This window comes from Trematomus bernacchii, unplaced genomic scaffold (assembly GCF_902827165.1).
Source record: "Trematomus bernacchii unplaced genomic scaffold, fTreBer1.1, whole genome shotgun sequence".
Classification (NCBI taxonomy): Eukaryota; Metazoa; Chordata; class Actinopteri; order Perciformes; family Nototheniidae; genus Trematomus; species Trematomus bernacchii.
In genome coordinates this window covers 1,185,202-1,204,121 of record NW_022987582.1, presented here as the reverse complement: position 1 = coordinate 1,204,121, position 18,920 = coordinate 1,185,202, and the positions used below count along the sequence as shown (strand labels likewise).

Below are 18,920 nucleotides of genomic sequence, written 5' to 3'. Positions count from 1 at the left end.
GGCTGCCAGTCGTGATGCTGCAGGTCTCTGAAAAATACTGTGACAAGTGGATCACTGAAGTACTGGCGCAGTTTAGCTGATGTCCTGTGGTTATAGCTGAGCTTGTGTTATGTTTCACCTGTCGCCAACTCCCGGATTTTAAATGCAATGTTTCGTTTATATTTCATCATATTTAAATATGTGAGAAACTCCTGATCTGCATGTGCATGGCTCTATTAGCCCTCTAACAACTGCAGAGCTCCCGTATGTGCAGATCTCATGTGGATGCGCGCACGCACTGAGCTTCATAGCAGCGTCATATGTTTACGCCCACAACGTCAGCGCGTACTTCCTAATCTGTGCTTCCGGTGTTATGGCCGCTCACAGAAGGGTGACAGAAATGTGTGATATTTGGAAATGACCGAGTGTGTTTAGGATGGCGGTGACACAGCTGTTTAGACTGGTTGTCTGTCGCTCGGCAGCTCGTGCGACACTTCGCGTGCACAGGAGGTACAGCCAGGTGCGCGAGTTTGTCCTTTCTACTGTACAGTAACTCGCGTGACAGCTAAGGCTAGCTAACAGTGTCAGTGTGCAGAGGTAGAGAGATCAAGTGTGTGAGACTGCTGTGTAACACTTATTCATCTCTATTTTAAATGTCATTTTGACTTGTATATTTAACATGTTTTGGTACTTTCTTGAAGTATACCTGTAATAATTTCAGAGGTGGGAGAAGTACTCAGGTCGTGTACTTAAGTAAAAGTAGAAAGTGTAGGAAAACTGACAAGTAAAAGTCCTACTTTCAAAATGTTACTCGAGTAAAAGTGCAAAATGATTAGCATCAACAATTCTTAAAGCACCAAAAGTAAAAGTACTCGTGCAAATTCGCCCATTTCAGAATAATATATATTATGTTTTAATTATAATTATTGATGCATTCATGTTTTATTAAAGCTGGTAAAGGTCCAGCTAGTTTTAATCACTTTGTAGTTTGTATACTGCAGGGTGGATTGTGAATGTAACTCCAGGTGTAACTAACTTCTCATTTAAGTCTTGTTTATATTTCACATTAATTATCCAAATCTGCAAAGCAACTAAAGTTATTAAGAGTAAACGTACATTATTTATCTGTGAAGTGGAGAAGTAAAATCAAATCAAAACATTTAAATATTCAGGTAGAGAGGAAGTCTCCTAAATGTTGACTTAAGTACATTTACTTGAGTAAATGTACTTTGTTACACTGTAATTTATTTACCAATACCCAAAATATTTTTATTGAATACCTCCAAATTGATCATTTGGGCTGTGGCTGGGTGTCAGCTGTTCGTATACAATTTAATGTAAATAAGAAGTGGATTATAAAGTTAGTGCGAAGAACATCATTAATGTGATGTGTAAAAGGAAATTCCTGTTTTGATTAATTTATTACTTTTTCTAACAATACTGTGTTAAGCGAGTCACTTAACACATGTCTGGAGCTTTTTGTGCTTGGATGCACCTTGTTGATTTGAGGCTTAATGTGATTTTCAGTTGATAGGACATGTACTGGGTTTCTGGACATACTTGTGATGTAGTTAATATACAGTACAGTGTTATATAAGTGAAATGAACCCAATCTTACCTACATGTCTGCTTCCTTGCTCACATTTGGTTCCCTAATATAGTAGGAGTAAAGTAGTCCTCGTATAATAATAACAATTCATAATTTGGTGTATGGCTGTTGTTTTCAGTTTGTCATCTATTAACTGAAGTAAACTAGGAGTGAGTGAACATAAATGAGAAGGAAATCATAAAGTTTGTTTAAGACTTTTCATGTATTTATATAATTATTACTGCACAATGCACACTATGTTACTGGTTTATTAATTACAGTTAGGTTGAACTAATGCATTCTAGTACAACAGCCTAGCAGTAAATACACTTAATGAAGGTCATAATATTCACAGTGTTACAGATGCCATCTTTTCTACCTTTTTTTAATCCTGATCTAAATGTTTCCTTTGTCCCTACAGGTGTGCTCGGCTTTATCTGAGCGACTGCGGGTCTTTGAGTCCCTTCGAGAAAAGCAAGGCAATAAGAGCAGAGCTGAAGCTGCAGAAACTCGCCTCAGTATCCAACTGGCTGACGGCCGGACAGTAAAGGCAACAGCCGGTGTCACCACACCTCTCTTTATTGCTCAGAGCTCCCGGTAAATACATTTTGCAGAAATCAAATGTTATAATTATCTAATGTCGTATTGTGTTTGTTCTTACTAAAGGGATATAACATTGTTTTTGCATCTCTTTGCAGTGTGAAGGGAACGCTGGTCAGTAAGGTGAATGGAGAGCTGTGGGAACTTGGACGGCCCCTAGAGGCAGACTGTGAACTACAGCTGCTGGGGTTTGACACAGATGAGGGGAGACAGGTAATCACTTTGCACGTGCTTTCATTCTCACATTGCCTTTTAAGGTGGATTTTAATAAGCTAAACATTTCAGACTTCTTTTCACATTCCCGTTGCCAATGTAACTCCTGGATATTTATGATTGTGTTTCAAATATTGCTTGAACAAGTAATTAAAAACGTTTTTTTTGTTTACTAAAGGCACTGAAGAACATCTTAGTAATTACTGGATTCCAATTGAAGATATTAAGATGTTTTTATGTTAGTGAAACTGTTTAAAACACGCTCTATATCTCCACACTTACTCTGTACCACCCTCCCTCTCTCAGGCAGCATGGCGGACAGGAGCCTGCGTCCTGAGCGGAGTGTTGCAGACGGTGTTCGGTGCCGAGGTCTGCAGAGAAGGAGCGTCAGAGCTCGGGCTTTACTGCGACCATCTACTGGAAAACAGGTGAGCCGTCACAATCTGTCTCAACATCTGGCTTTGTGTGGACCACTTGCATTTCTAGAGTGCTTTAACAATTTAGCCTAAATTCTGCTTAATACTTGGACTTCATTCATAATGTTGACATTCAAACAACATTCAGATGCTTTTCACATTTTTTGCATGCCTATTTATTCTGAATAATCCCAGTATATTTAGCAAAATTATGAAACAGATTAGGCTACATAATGTTATTATTATAATGCTATTCTTAGAATTCGATACCAGGGTTGACTACGTTAGATTGTGTCCAACTCGGTTTATCTAAATATTTCCAGTAACTCTAGAGCTTTGTAAAGACAAAATAGTTGTAGTGATTCCCAAAATTCACAATAGGTCTTGTTTAGCCTTTTAAAAACAACATTTTCATTGCCGCCAAGTCTGATCACGTATTGCTTTTGATGTTTTCGTGTCTCTGTCCTCTCCACACAGTGCCTTGTCTCTGAGTGATGTGGAGGAGAAATGTAAACAAGCCGCAGCCCTTAAACTTCCTCTGATCAGACTGGAGCTGAACACTGAAGAGGTCCGAGAGCTCTTCCAGGTCAGAAATAACAATGTTCTATATTTTATAACAATACACAGTTTTAACAGCACACAGTTTAACTTGTCATTGTAACCAAGGGCCTAAACCATGTCCCTGAAACTGGCCAAACGTAATAGACTGCTGTCATTATAAATGTTTATCATTAAACCTGTGCTTTCCCTTCAATTATATTTTCCTTTGCATATACATTTTCATGTAGAGTTGGTTAATATGTTCTACCAGTAAAATTAAGAATTAGCAGAATCATTATTCATACATTAATAAATACAGGTCCTTGTTCTGCCACGCTGAATTGCTCTGTACCTGTTGCAATTTGTGTAACTGAGTGTTGATGTTGCATTTGATAACATATGAGTAGCAGTGATATTACTCACTGTGTAGGAGTGGCTCCTTATGCTGTGCCGGTTATATTTACTTACAGATGTCAGGCCCCTTCATATTGTCCTGCTCTCCATATGTGACATGTATGAATGTTCTGTGTTTTTTACTTCTTACAGAACAGTAAACTGAGACTGCAGCTCGTGGAGGAGCAGATGAGCGGCCCCACTGTCACAGTGTACAGGTATTAATACGCACACCTGATGTGGATTTACCTGCAGTCTCTTCCAAACTCAAACATTTAACCCAGTTTATCCTTTCTTGTGTGATTCAGATGTGGAGACAGCCTAGCGGTCTGCGACGGCCCCCTCCTCCCACACACTGGCTTCCTCAAGGCCTTCAAGACACTACAGGTGTGTGTTTTTGTGTGAGTGTGTCAGTGTGCCTTTTTTTGGTTTAATATATCTGAATGTTCTCTCCTTTTGTCTCTTTGAATTTGTATTGTACAACTGTTCCCAAATGTGTTAATTAGCCATGTTATCCAATCTCATCTTGTGAATTGTTGAAAGCTCAACAATATTTAATCTATTATAGCTCTACTTTCTTTTAGCTGTGTATCCGTATACATATACATATTGAAGGTTTGAATAATACTTTGAATAATTTACATTTTATACATGATGATCAAAAAGGGTGGCTTAACCTCATCTACCCTCTAAAAGTGTGTTTAATTTGGACTCCTTTGGCCCAGTGGGACACATGCCGGGTTGGAGGAATGTCCCTTGTCTGTATTGATCCAGGGAGAGAGAGGGGTTTTCATTCTGGGCAGCCACTGGGCAGGAAATATCAGCAGCAGGATGTTGTGTTTGTCAGAGGCCAGTTTCCTGTTCTCAGCCCCTACAAACACACTGCCATCTATCAGACATGCTGTCACTCTCCTGGTTAGCCCTTGTCTCCTGGCAGACCCTCACTCCCCCTTTGTCTTTTGCCGCCTCTTTGTTCACTCGTGATTTTCTCTCTTCCTCTTCTCCTCCTCACTTCACATCTATTACATCCCAGCTCTCGCCCGTGACCCTGGCCAATGAGACAGAGTCCTCCGGTTTGATGCGTCTTTTAGGTGTGGCCTTTCCAGGAGAGAAGGACAAGGAGGAGTGGGAGAGGGAGCGGGAGGAGGCGAGGAGGAGGGACCACAGACGCATCGGGACGGTGAGACAAAATCTAAATTAGGACAGTTTCATAAAATAAGATCAGGAAATTGTGTTTTATGGTCATAAATATTCATGTGTATGGTTTTTGTACAGGACCAGGAGCTGTTCTTCTTCAATGATGTGAGTCCAGGCAGCTGCTTTTTCCTGCCTAAAGGAGCCTACATCTACAACACCCTCACCGACTTCATTAAGGTGAACATAAACTCTGTTCAGTCTGTTTAAATAACTGAACAAATAAACTCTACAGTATAACTTCACCTGCCGCCTCTGTCCTATCTGCAGCACTATTCCTAAAATGAACCTAAATGTTATAACTCTGTTCAGCCCAGCTTATGTAACTCGAAGTGAAATACCCCACAGGTCGTCATTTAAATATGAAACTTCAACTCTGACCTCAGTATGGTTTTGGGTAATCAAAAAATGCAGCTTAAAATGTCTTAATTTAAATGGTATTTGGGTTTAAATTATAATATCGTGCATGTTAGCATCCCTCACATAAACATGTACACACATAAAGAAAACAATAAATGCTGTGTTGATGGTATCCTGAGGTTAAACATGTTCATACCAGCCGTCAGGATATTGCTCTTGTTAGCCTTCAATTAGTGCTCTGTTGTGACAGTCTGCTCCCCCTCCTGCACTCATTGTCACACACATCCTTCCTTCCTGCTTCTCGTAGAGTGAATACCGAAGGCGAGGATTCAACGAGGTCGTGACCCCAACCCTGTACAGCACTGCATTATGGGAGCGCTCGGGCCACTGGGAGCACTACAGCGAGCACATGTTCACTGTGACGTCCGAGGGCTCTCAGACCTACGCTCTCAAGCCCATGAACTGTCCTGCTCACTGGTAAACACACACACACTCTCACACAAAAACACACACAGTTTAGCACCTTCATAGAGACCGAGCCTCACTCTGCTTCTTGTGTTTAGTCTGATGTTTGAACAGCGTGTGCGCTCCTGGAGGGAGCTGCCTCTGCGGTGGGCCGACTTCGGGGCGCTGCACCGTAACGAGCTCTCCGGAGCGCTCGGGGGTCTCACTCGGGTTCGAAAGTTCTGCCAGGACGACGCTCACATCTTCTGCACACCTGATCAGGTACACATAACCCATCTGAATATGCATACATTGTTGCAGTTTTTTTACTAGACCACCGCAAGTTTCACCCAATAATAAGAAACCCACATTTTTCCACTTGCCTGTAGTCATATTGTATCAATCTAGAATGTTTTGGTCTGAGTTTCCAAGTGTTCAAGATATCTTATTCAGAGATGTCTGCCTCCTTTCAAATATAATGGTATGAGATGGCAACATTTTTCCAGAATTCATGACAATTATGTTGTGCATTTTTCTTTTAGAACAATCTTTCCTGGCTAAAAATTCTGAATTGAGTTGCATTCTGTATTATATAATGATTTAAATAGATACTTAGTTAAATCAGCAAATACAGATTCTCCAAAAAATCAATATAATATTGTTGTGTCATGATAAAACTAGTGACATTGTGGTTTGTCAGAAACAAAACAACTAAGTCTGCGGATTATCTTGAAAAACGAGTCATGATTTCTGGAAAGAGAAGTTGCTGTTGAGTATGATCCCCACAAGCCAAGCACTATCTAGTTTCATTACACTACAAAAGAGGCTGATATCTCAGAGACTTTGCAACTCACACAGAACAAGCCAACTAAGAAAAGCAATAAGTTATTTTTATTCTGGGTTGAACTTTAAAGGTCCTTACGCACCAAGCCGATTTCGGCCCTCGATAGATGTCTGGCCGTCGATGAGCGTCCTGTCGCCCTACTCAGATTGGTGTGTCCCGCCCCGTCGTGTCTTTTCGGCCGTGCCGACACCTTCCGCCGCCAATTCAACAGGCTGTCGGCTAAAGGCCGTCGGCCAAAGGAATCACTCTGATTGGTTGTTCAGCTTAGCGAATCAGTGCATGAGAAGCGAAACGGAAGTGAGGGACCCAAACAAACTATTAAGAAGGCAAATCTGAGATTTCATTTAACTCCAGCTCTCGACACAGGTTCGGGAAAGCCCCATGAGCTTCTCGCTGTAGAGTGAAAATGGAACGCACACGCTATTTGTTGTTTGTTTATATCACGCAGTCTGTCTTCCGGTTGTTGCCTCTTTTGAATGACGAATACACACTACCGCCGCCTGCTGGTAAGGAGAGTTATTGCCACTCACGCATGCGCAGTTCGTACGTGCTACTTGGCCGTCGGCTGAAGTCTTTGCGGTGTGTTCCAGTGCGACTGTTGGCCAAGACGCAGGAGACGTGTGGCGACACAACAATCGTGTTCCGTCGGGACGTGTTCTTTGGTGTCAGTTTGGTGTGTAGGCCCCTTAAGGTGCTGTAAGTGTGGTGGTAGCTTTGAATGGGACACATGTGGGACCACATTACATTGATTAGATGGGCTGTACAAATAACTTTCAAGACATTCCAGGAGGCCTTGGTCTGTATGAATGAAGGTCTTTGTCCTGTTTAAACATTACACCTCAATATGTGCATCAGTGCGGCTGAACAGGCTCTAATCCTGATTCTCCACATAGTGCCCTGGGACGTTCCCATGATACTGCTTGTGCCTGCTGTCCGGATCCTTATAATTCTCCAAGCTCCTATTCACAGGATAATCATCGCTCTGTACATTTCTTAAATACTGATTCAATCTATGGAGGCCTTGCAGTAAAAACACCGGCAGATTTATTTTTCTTAATTCTGCCTTGTTGAAATGTACACTCCTCTAACCTATGTTGATGTCCCATTATTTGTATTTCTTATGTCCTCTTGTTGCCTCAGTCGTCACATGTTTTACTCTCCCCCCCCCCCCCCCCCAGCTGGAAGAAGAGATTGTGGCATGTTTGGACTTTGTGAGGAGTGTGTATCAAGTGTTTGGATTTTCCTTCCACTGCCTCCTGTCTACACGTCCTACACCATGTCTCGGGGAGCCTGAGCAATGGGATAATGCTGAGCAGGTACACACACACACACACACACACACACACACACACACACACACACACACACACACACCATCACCGGACCATATTGTGATATGCCATGATCACACAGGCCCAGCTATTCAAATATGTATGCACTGTAATCTGGACCCGGTTAATCACAGTTACAGAAAGAAATCCTGAAACTAAATGACATGGTGTAATGATATCCACAATGAGCTCCACTCGTGGTACTTTCCTAATAGAAATCTGCTCTGTGCCGAGCTGCTGGGTAGATGTATATCTTTAAATCCCCACAGACGTCTTTAAATAGGCACAGCAGCAGTTTAAGCTGATTCAATTGACTGTAATTGAACATATTGGCTCCAAGCTCCACACACAGAAAGGCCATCATGGTGGTAATGTGCATTACATCTTACATTAACTGCTACGCCTACTTACTTACTGAGCTGTGTTTGTGTGTGTGAGCAGCAGTTGGAAAGGAGTCTGCAGCACTTTGGGGAACGATGGGAGTTGAACCCAGCAGACGGAGCCTTCTACGGACCAAAGGTCAGTGGGAAGGGCAACACGCAGTAAAAGAAACTGACTGACGCACACAAGTGTAAATAATGCTTATAATATTAAAAACATGCTGGGTTTGTTATGATAAGCCAATCAGCTGTTGGCTGTAGCTTCATATATAATGGACGGACATGAGAGTGGTATCAATCTAACTCTCGGAAGAAAACACAAAATGAGTATGATTTTCCTAGAAAACAATGTATAAACCTTTTAAAAGAATAATCCCTCTCAATCAAATCTAATGACCCACTACAAGTGTGTGGCCATGTCATTGCCTGCAGAGACCCTGCAACCCTCTGCCTGAATCTATTTTATTTTGGCGAATTAAAGGTCCCCTATTATTCTGTTTTTCATCAATATATTATAGGTCTCAGATATATACAAAACATGTCTCTGAAGTGTTTGGCTTGAAACACCAAACAGATCATGCATTGTAGCATCCCATAATCCCCTCTGTTTCAGCCCTGTTTCAAAAGTGCTGATTCTCTGTCTGTTACTTTAGATGAAAATAAGGAGCCACTCCCCACGCCCCTCTGCGAGATATTTGGTTAAAAAGAACACAATGGTGCTCTAGGAGGAGATTCAGGTGATAAGGTGGGCGGCAGTTACCTTGGTTGGTGATTGGCTAATGGTTACACAAGCCAAACAATTGTTATGACATCATAAAGTGGCCAAAATCTGATCAGCTCATTTTCAGACAGGTTTTTAAATGGATCAGGACAAAAAGTGAGAGAATCTTGTTTCCTGAAACCTTCAGAGTCTCTTTACACAGGGGACACATGTTTATGTATAAAAGACATGAAAAAGTGGATTTTGAACAATAGGTGACCTTTTAAGAGATATTTCTGAGTTTCAGAAAACATGTTCCAGATACTATACAGGCATCCAATAGGAAGCTAAAAGAATAGATGACTCGTCACAGAGAAAACACACGCATAGCACGGTGGAACAGCTATGCGATGTTTGTTCAAAAACAAGGGTGCATCTAGCGTTGGTTTCGCCTGTTGGCCAACACCGAAAACCATTGTTAAACCAGGGAGGTGGAATCAATCTTAAATGTTGTCTTCAAACTGCAACTGACAAATCCTACTCATTGTTCCTTTACCAATTTTACAATCTCATTTCCCATCTTATCAGGGGATTCTTCTATAATGAGTTTATTGGTGTTACGTCACAGATTAGAGAGCAACACAGACGTCTTTGTGTTCCTCCTGGCTCTGCAGGGAGACATTTTTGAGCGTTAAATGATAGTTCACACTGTCCTCAACCGCAGGAACTGCAATAAAAACAAAAATGTGACATTTGTTCATAAAAAGTTGTTATAGCTACTATGGTTTTATGAAAATAGAAAGAAGCTGGACTCGAGAATGGTCTTTGTTTTCTTTGAGGCGATTTTCATTTTTACTTTTACTTGTGCAAGCAGTCAGTAAGCATCAAGAGGAAGTCAGCTTCAGACAGACGGTGCATGCTGGAGCTCATGTGGAGGGACAGAGAGTGGAGGTAGGTTAAGTCAGGGTGGGGTTAGAAACACACTAACACGCTCCATGTAACAAACAAACATTCCTCACAGCCATCTAGCCAGGGTGTGTAAGCCACAATGAGCTAGATCAGCTTCTCTTGGAAACCATTTGTAAACATTTCTGTCCACAAATATGCAGTTTGTCCCCTGCAGTGTTAGAGTAGAGAAGTGAAGCCTGATGCTAACACTCTCCCACGTGTTTCTTTATAGATTGACATCCTGATCAAAGATGCAATTGGCAGGCAACACCAGTGTGCCACGATCCAGTTAGACTTCCAGCTGCCGATCAGATTTGACCTTCAGTATGTCGGGTGAGTCGGTTATAAATGTCTGCATTTGGCTCTTAAACATTCCTACATCTGTAGTGATTTAAACCTGCACACACTATTTTGTATGATAGTTTTAGCTTTTTTTGATGAACCCACATGCTTACTGTGATGTCCTGTATTTGTGAAGGTTAATATGGCAGATTCATCGGGATCTAATTGAATTATGAAAGATGAGTCCTTTATTGAATTTATCACTTCAGGCCAATGTGCTCCCTGTTTCTGCCTTTGACCTCTTTTTGCCTCTTATTAGTCTGCTCTACTTCCCTTACAGTTTCCATATATCTATATATATATCCTTTTGGTGTTTATCATGAAATATGGTATTAGACATTGCTAAATTGACATTTGTAAAGATACGATCGAGTAACTTTTATAAACTATTTATGCATTAAATAACCAAATGGGAAAGTCTGACTTTGCTTACTCCAGCATATTAACAAGGTGCCCTAATTATTTTAACATCAAAGTTATGATCTATTGCTTTTACTTTTTGATTGACCTTTCTTGTTTTTTTCCCAAATCCTAATATTGCCATGAACGTCATTCTTTCTTGATTTTAATGTATTTCTTTACCACCTCTGTAGTACGGACGGACAGTTGCACAGGCCGGTGATGATCCACAGAGCAGTGCTGGGGTCTCTGGAGAGGATGATCGCTATACTGGCTGAAAACTTTGGAGGGAGATGGTGAGAAGATGTTAATAATAACATGGGGTCATATTCATTATATAAGTATTTAACTGTATCTTCACTGTTACCAATTACCTCTCTTCTCCCCAGGCCCCTGTGGTTGTCCCCAGCGCAGGTCATGGTGATTCCTGTAGGGGGCAACAGTGAGTCGTACAGCAAACAGGTATGTTTATTTTGAAGATTTATTTCTGGTACCCAGTGTACTTCCTCTCTGACTTTTATTTATTTCTGTCATTATTAATTCACTTGTTCATGTGAGTACAGATTCAATCTTTAAAGACGTGCCTCTCCTCTATTAAGGTGGTCCGGCAGCTCCGTGAAGCTGGCTTCATGGCTGACCTCAATGACGATCAGGGAGCCACCTTAAACAAGAAGATCCGCTCTGCTCAGCTGGCCCAGTACAACTACATATTTGGTAAAGATCAGAAAAAGAATGAAAACTATGGCTATTATCTTTAACTAAAGCTCCCTTCTAATCTATACAGATCTTACCATTACAGATAATGACTGCTGAACATTCTTTGTGTGTTTTTGTCTAGTGTTGGGGGATAAGGAGAGTGAGAGTGGGACAGTGAATGTGAGGAGCAGGGGGGGTAAGCAGCTCGGGAGGAGGCCGACAGAGGACGTGCTGACAGCCCTCACACAGCTACGAGACTCCCGGAGCAATCTAGAAGACTTTTGAGGAAAACACCCTTTCAATAAGATGTCACTGATGAAATAAAAGTTTGTTTTACATGTTCAAGCTGTTGCTGTTATACATTGGCTCTATCTGAGGAGTCGGCTGCCAACATTTGTAATAAAAGTTTATAAAAGCTTACTCACTCGTCTATTGGTCCATTAATGGCATCCACTGGCAAGTCTGTGATGTATTTTAAGATCACTATCAGTCTACTATCAGCATTACTCTGCTAAAGTTGCAATTTGTTCACTAAAAGTCGTAAAATATGCATACCTTCCACTTATGTAAGTATGTGTCATGATGTCAGAATAGAAAACCAGGCAGACCTTTAAAAGAGTGGAAGAGAGGGAGGATACGGAGGGGGATTTGACTAAAATAGGAGAAGGAGCAGCAGTGTCAGGGCTGTGTGTTTTCATCTGTTTAGTGGAAACAGCCAAGTCAAGGTAAAGGTCAGAAAAATGTGAAGTTTTTCCTTTTTAATTGAGAGAGGGCAGCAGGATGGAAAAGACATCAGTCACAACAATGACACAGAGAGCGAGGGAGGCGTCAGCTAACAGACTGGACAAAAGCAGTCTCTTCAACAAAGCTGGTTGTGAAACAGGTGAAGTGGATTGTGTGTTTAGTTCTTCTGGAGATCATTTAGTGTGGAAAGGTGAAGCAGGTTCATGATGAAGCATCCGCTCTAAGTCATACCCAGGTCACCTCAGATAGAAAGAAGGTCCGAAACACGCTTAGATCAAACTAAGACAAAAAGAATGACCATGCTTTGAACTCTTCAGATGTAATCATTGGACCGTGTTATTTCTCTGAAGAATGGAGCTCATGTAAGAAATGCCACCAAATCCTCTTATTTCTTCATAGGCTGTTGCTGCTAGTACTGTTAAGTATTGGAATCACATGAGACCCAACAGTATGGTGTTAGTCAGTAAAAAAACCTCATGTTACTTATTGAGGCATGTTGACATTTTTGGTTTTAGGGCTCAGTTTTTGACTTATCGAGCTGAGCTTTCCGCTGTTACCCTAATTTATTGGAGGTGAATTTAATTTGTGATTTGTTGTGCTCACTGTAATAAGACTAGGAACATCTACATCCATGCGAGCAGCTCAGACTCAACTGTGCTGCTAACTAACATGCAACAAAGCTTTCCACTATCTTAGTTAATATTTGCTAATTGTCACTTAACGCAAAAGAGCTTAGGCTGATCGGAATGCCATTAGTTTTACAGCAATTTGGATATAAACCAAGAAGTGATGTTTTGATTGGTGATAAAAATCAGGAGAGTTTAAAGTTGTTACAATTAATCCTGAAGGGAAGTCAAATGTCTGTACCAAATTAAGTAATAATCCATTGAGATATTTCACTCAATAATTTAATAATACAAGCGCATGCAGGCACAACCAAAAATGGCCTTATACCACAAGGGATAGAAAAGAAAATGTTTTGGGAATTTGGGTGCATTGACCCTTTAAGACTAAACAAACTAAGGTCTTTCTCTCTGATACTGTATATTCTTGATATCATACCATGCTAGTATTAATAGTACTGCGTGTTGTTAGTCTGTGCTCTCACTCTGCTGTCGGCTTTGTGCTACATGAGAAGATAAAACCCAGCTCAGCCACCTGCCAACATTGCACAGTAGTTGCGTAGTGATGACACACACCATTAGCTCCGGTAAACACTGACATCTTTGCCTAATAGATAACAATATCAGGCTCCCTTCTTACTTCCCCACTGCTCTCACCCTCTATCGGCACACACACACACACACACACACACACACACACACAGCCATCTTTCATTCAACATGAGTCGCACAGAGTTCATAGGCGGTTATATTTAACTAAACGGGTTTACCGCAAAAGAAGGCAGCTTTGGGGGCAGTAAGAAAAACAGCTTTTTACTACAATATACAGTAAGACAATAAAGAAAATTCATTCTGGGAAACAGAGATGGATATATATTTCAGTGTTATATGAGAGGTCCTCATGGGAAAACCATAAAGATCTGTCCATCTCCCTAAGAGTTTAAAGCCTTGAAAAAGTATTTCCTCAATAAGCTTCTCACAATGAGTGATGGAGTTTCAAATGTGCACACTATTTTTGGCTGCTTTGGTTATTTCACATGAGAACTTACTGTATTCCTTTTCTCTCTCTCTAGTGTTTTTACCGCGAACAATTGATGGCACATACTTCCGTGCACCAATCAGGATTCAGCTACATTTGAGTTGGCTGGTTGTTTGGTTGCTGTCAATCAGGGCTGCGAATAGAGATTATTTTTATAATTGAATATCGGTCCATTCTTCTAGTTTAATAATCAGAAAATAATCTGTGTCGTGTGTTTGTGTTTAGACAAATATATTCTGTATACTATCAGTAATGACAAAGAAAGACATTAAATCCTCAAATTTCAGAATCTAGAATAGTTGATGTTTGTGCTTAAAAATAACAAATGAAGATGACTTAATCCTCAAACAGTTGCGGATTTATTGTTTGCATATTAATTTATGAATATCAGTGTTTTAGAGAATACTTTACATTTTAAGCAACATTTTTTGGGGGCTTTTTGTGTTTTAGTGTTTTGCACCACTAAGCTGGAGGTTAGAGAAACCATTTCCTAATTGAGAAGCATTTTGGGAGCCCAGCAGGCTTGTAAAGTGACAGATGTTGAGTTGACCGTTGTCCTGAAAGTCCAGTTTTCCTGGAGGCAGGCAGGGTGACGGTGACCCAGGCCGGGAGGCAGAGCCCGACAGGAAGATAAACAGGCAGCTCTGTATTGTTCTCCTGGTATCACTGAGAAACTGTCAGCCTGACTGATTGAAGGCTGAACCTCCCAAAATAGGCTCTGTGAGGCCGGCCTGCCTCTCCCTTCCACCCCGTTATAAATAACCCCTCTGTGTGTGTGCGTGTGTGTGTTCATGCATTTTATGTGTGTGTGTGTGAGTGTGTGTTTTAGATTAGGGGCAAGAAAGAAAGAGAGTGTGAGCAGAGTGAGAGAGAGAGAAATGTGATCAGTGCCAAGACCTTAGAAAGTGAAGCCACTGAAAACAATAACAGGAGGTCTGGGGGGCTCAGAGCCAAACTGTGACAGGGACCCAGCAGTCAGGACCCTCGGCTGACCTCTTCTCAACACACACACACACACACACTGATGTGGACTTATAATACACACCCCCTCCGTCAAATATCCAGGTTCAATGGCTTTGTGTGTTTGTTTGTCATTAATGTTTGGATAGTGGCTTATAAATCACCACATGAGGAAATATTTATTGATTATTTGGAGTATTTACTTGGTTGAACAGGTGTGGCAGGGGAAATAGCACACGTATAACAAAACTACGTTGAATCATAGTATATGTATGGTCAATGGCTACATTTAGTTCAAGGGATAGTGTCTATTGTGAATTTTCTTTTGTAATGTTCCTCTGCAATATTCTTCTGTGGTCCCACACAGGAAATATTGGTGAGTATTTTTTCCAGAGTAATTACTATTTTGCTCTGAAATAGTGATATTTAATCATTTTGGAGTGTATTTATTACTCATAGCTTCTAGAGTGCGATCAAAAATGCAGAGTCAATTCTATTGGAGTTAAACCATGACCACGCTGTAACGGAGGTGATCTCTGGGGCCATTGATCTCGGTCTCCGTTACGGATTATATAGCTTCATTATTGGCGAAGTATATTAATTTGTTCCACGCTAAAACATTGCACAGGAAGCATGTGATTATATGTCATTTATGCATATATTTGTCACAATCTGTCTATGTTTTAGTTTGTCTGTCTCTGTTTCCTGTTGTAGTTTGAAAAGTGTTCCCCCTCCCGTCTTGTCTGTTGCTGGTGATTGCGTTCACCTGGTGCCCTGTGTTTCTCCTCCCTCCTCACCTGTGTCTTGTTGGTTTGATTAGTCCTGTGTGTATTTAGGTTCTGTTTTCCTGTTAGTGTGTGTGTGTGAGATCCTTGTTGCTGGTGACTGTGTTCACGTGAGACAGTCATATTGAGGCTGTGTATCCTGTACCACAAAGAGGAATAAATGCCCACGCCGGGTTGTATTTGAACTCTCTGCCTCTGCCTCCTTGCTTGGTCGGGCCGCTCAATGGTCAGCTTCACACACGCCCACTCATGTTCCTTAAGCACTTTGGTTTATTGACCTTTTTTATTGTAAAGATCATTATGGTTCATTTATTCTATTCTGAGTAAAATTACCTTCTATGAGTAAAATGGCAGTAGAGTTGTTTTTAATATACACTACATAGAGTAAATAACCATTAAGCAGAGTCAAATCTAAGCACATAATAGAGTAAAATGAACTCTAAAAATACAACTCTGAACAAAGAGTACATTTTACTCTATATAGGTTGGGACCAAATGTTATATTTTTAGAGTAAAATTTTCTTCAATTTGAGTCAATTTTACTCAGAGAAATTTACTGTGCAGTATTATTTGCTCTCACGTGTACTGAAGTCATATGGTTAATCTATGTCAAGTAATTGGGCACTAAATTCAATATGATCATGCTATTTCTCACTTGTTGCTCGTATCTATCTAAGTAACATTCATCTGTTATAAATGTTACTTTGTTCAGCAGTCTTTGTAAACGTGCCAACAGCCTCAAATGTGCTGCTGTGTTTATTCAACTGAAATATACGCTAAATTTACTACCACTTGACATCTTTACTGCTTATTTCTCATCTACTCCGATCGCTAACACCTGCCAGCTCTGAGCAAATCCATCTCTCTCTTTCTCGCTCACACAAAACCCTAACCCTAACCCTAACCCAAAAATCAGTGTAGACACCCTACAATGAAAAGATTTGACCACAATTTAGATACGTACTGGAAAATATATTTCTGTTATGTGTGTATTTTAGACACAAAAAAACACATAAATTGCGATACTTATACCTCCCTCCATGATGCTTTCTGGGTTGAACAACTTCTCATTTATGGAGAATGTGGATCAGTTGATTGATCTCAGACGCAGAGCCATTACTAGCAGAAACATGGTCTGGCCTTTTCATTTTGAAAGAGCAACAGCAAAAAACACCTACCTAAACTGCTGGGTGGGGACTCGTTTGTTTGTTTGCAGAGCAGAGCAACCATCAAGCTAAATTCCTTCTTTTACATGTAAAACAGGGGAATAAAGTTGTCAGAATGCTTTCTTCTTCTTCGACCACAGACCCTCAGCCCACCCGCACTGCTTGGCCTTACAGCCTCAGCTCTCTTCCCCTCTTGCCAACTCCCTCTCCGTATCGCCTTTCCTTCCCTCTCACTGTTCAGGGTCCAGTAACTCAGCTCAGCACAGTCCCAACTCTCAGTTTATACAAGGAGTTTTTGGGGTACGTTGCGTCTTATTTGAACTGGCTGCTCTCTCAGCCCGTCAGACCGTCTCCGCTTTAATCCAGCCGCGTGCACTTCACGCCTTTGATTTTGTCTATGCTTGCTCTTGGCTTTAGATTAATTTAGCAGTAATAGATGCTCACTGAGCTGGTGGTGACTGTGCCAGGCCGGGGAAGTCTCACACACAGATAGCTCATAACTCAGCACAGTAGTGTACAGTCTCGCCCTGGCCCTCGTCTGCTCCAAAGTATGTCTGCTATGCTCTGCTCTCATCAGAGTGGGATACCTAGAGAGAAGAGAGAGCAGACAGAGGCCAGGGAAAGAAAGTCTCTGTGCGAAAGAGGCATTTGGTTTATTGTTCTAGCCAACCTGTTGAATCGCTCTCAGGAGGGAGGAGTTAATGGGTTCAGGAGAAGGTCAAAGGTCATGTTGACTCTCATGCCTGTTTAGTAAGCGAGGAGAATAAACCAACCCCTCTTAAAATTTACAAATATTTACAGTTGCCATTCTACCCCAGCTGCAACTCACTGTAAATGCTTACATTTTGTATGAGGGGGAGGAGAGGGAATGGCTCCGGAGGCAAGCATCAGTTTTGAATTTGCTAGCATGACTTTGTGCCAACCCATGTGAAAGACGCCCATGCTCTGATATCCCACACTGCTGCTTGTGTTTTAAATTTGACAGGACGCAAAAAAACAAGGCAGACTTAAAAATCAATGGGCTGACAGAAAACCTGTGGGCTTGTCATGAATCCAGACTCAGACACTTCCAGGATGCAAGTGAACTACTTAAAAAACGAAAACTGATAGCTAGAAAATAACATTTTGGACATGAGGAAAATCGAAATAATGTGATTTAGTTTAGTTATGGAATAATTATTAGATGATTTGCAAACCAAAGTCTTTAAAGATCTTTTCCAACTATGCTCTAGCTGTAGTTGAAGCCAAAGTTCATTGTGTTCATTTAGAAATTCAGCCCTTCCCATATCTACTGAGCAGTAGTATATCCAGAGCCTGTTGGATAAACTTTTGCCCCTTTTCTCCGTTTCAGTTTGTTGTGGAGATACATGTGAGGCCTTGGAAAATAAGAGGAGGAGACGCTGCCCTCTGACGTTGACCTCAGGTTGTTTTCAGGATTCCTGCTTGTGGAGGGTACGGTAACTTAAACCTGGCCGTGGGTAGGAGAGACAGACCGGTCTGTTCATACAAGACTAAAGTAGGAGGGGGGGGGGGGGGGGGGGGGGGCTGACTGCACGGCCAAGTCCTTGATGTAGATGTGGCTCAGATTTGAGATTTTGTAGGGCTTTATCATGAAACGCAGATATTTTGTGACTGTTTCTGTGATTTGTATTATTTTTTCCAACTGATGTGTATCCATTTGACAGAACAACAACTGTGTGTATGCCTCTTGATATTAAGCATGACGTTGTATGTTGTTTAGATTACAGATAGACAAACTAAATAGTTAATTATTTTAAAGATATTCTAACTTAATCTGTTGAAGAAGATTGAAGATTGAAGATCTTGCCTCCTAAATTAAGTTAATTGTCCAAGAGTTTGGAAAACAAGCTCATTTGCTTTTTGGGCGAGATTTTGATGAGATGATCGGAACCACTCTGATATCTGTTCATTAAATCAACAGCTAGCTTCTACCTATATGAGCTTATCATAAAGACTGTAATCAGCTTGCCTTGTTCGCTCTGTCCACTTAAGCTCACATACAAATATGTCCTTTTTAAATATTCCGTCCAAAACCAAAGCGTAAAGTTGTACATTTCATCAAGGCCATTTTTACATCTTCTCATATAAGCAAAAACTATATTTCCCAAATGTTGAGCTATTCCTACAAACAATATTTTTTCTGTACGCACACTGAGAGTAAAGTGTTATTTTTTGCATTTTTTAATCTTCTAGAGTAGACTGTCTATCTATCACA

The 18,920-nt window shown here is 41.0% G+C and overlaps 1 protein-coding gene across 1 annotated transcript; it reads left to right on the top strand.

Annotated features, from left to right (window-relative positions):
- The first annotated feature begins 331 nt into the window (after positions 1 to 331).
- Positions 332 to 11,787, top strand: tars2 (threonyl-tRNA synthetase 2, mitochondrial). The gene is made up of 18 exons (XM_034127333.1): positions 332 to 499; positions 1,989 to 2,164; positions 2,266 to 2,380; positions 2,687 to 2,808; positions 3,274 to 3,382; positions 3,883 to 3,947; positions 4,038 to 4,116; positions 4,763 to 4,909; positions 5,005 to 5,103; positions 5,591 to 5,760; positions 5,847 to 6,009; positions 7,750 to 7,887; positions 8,344 to 8,421; positions 10,163 to 10,263; positions 10,866 to 10,967; positions 11,061 to 11,133; positions 11,271 to 11,385; positions 11,510 to 11,787. Exons 1-18 carry the CDS (start codon positions 416 to 418, stop codon positions 11,650 to 11,652), a joined length of 2,079 nt encoding a protein of 692 aa, XP_033983224.1. The 5' UTR covers positions 332 to 415; the 3' UTR covers positions 11,653 to 11,787.
- Positions 11,788 to 18,920: the final 7,133 nt, after the last annotated feature.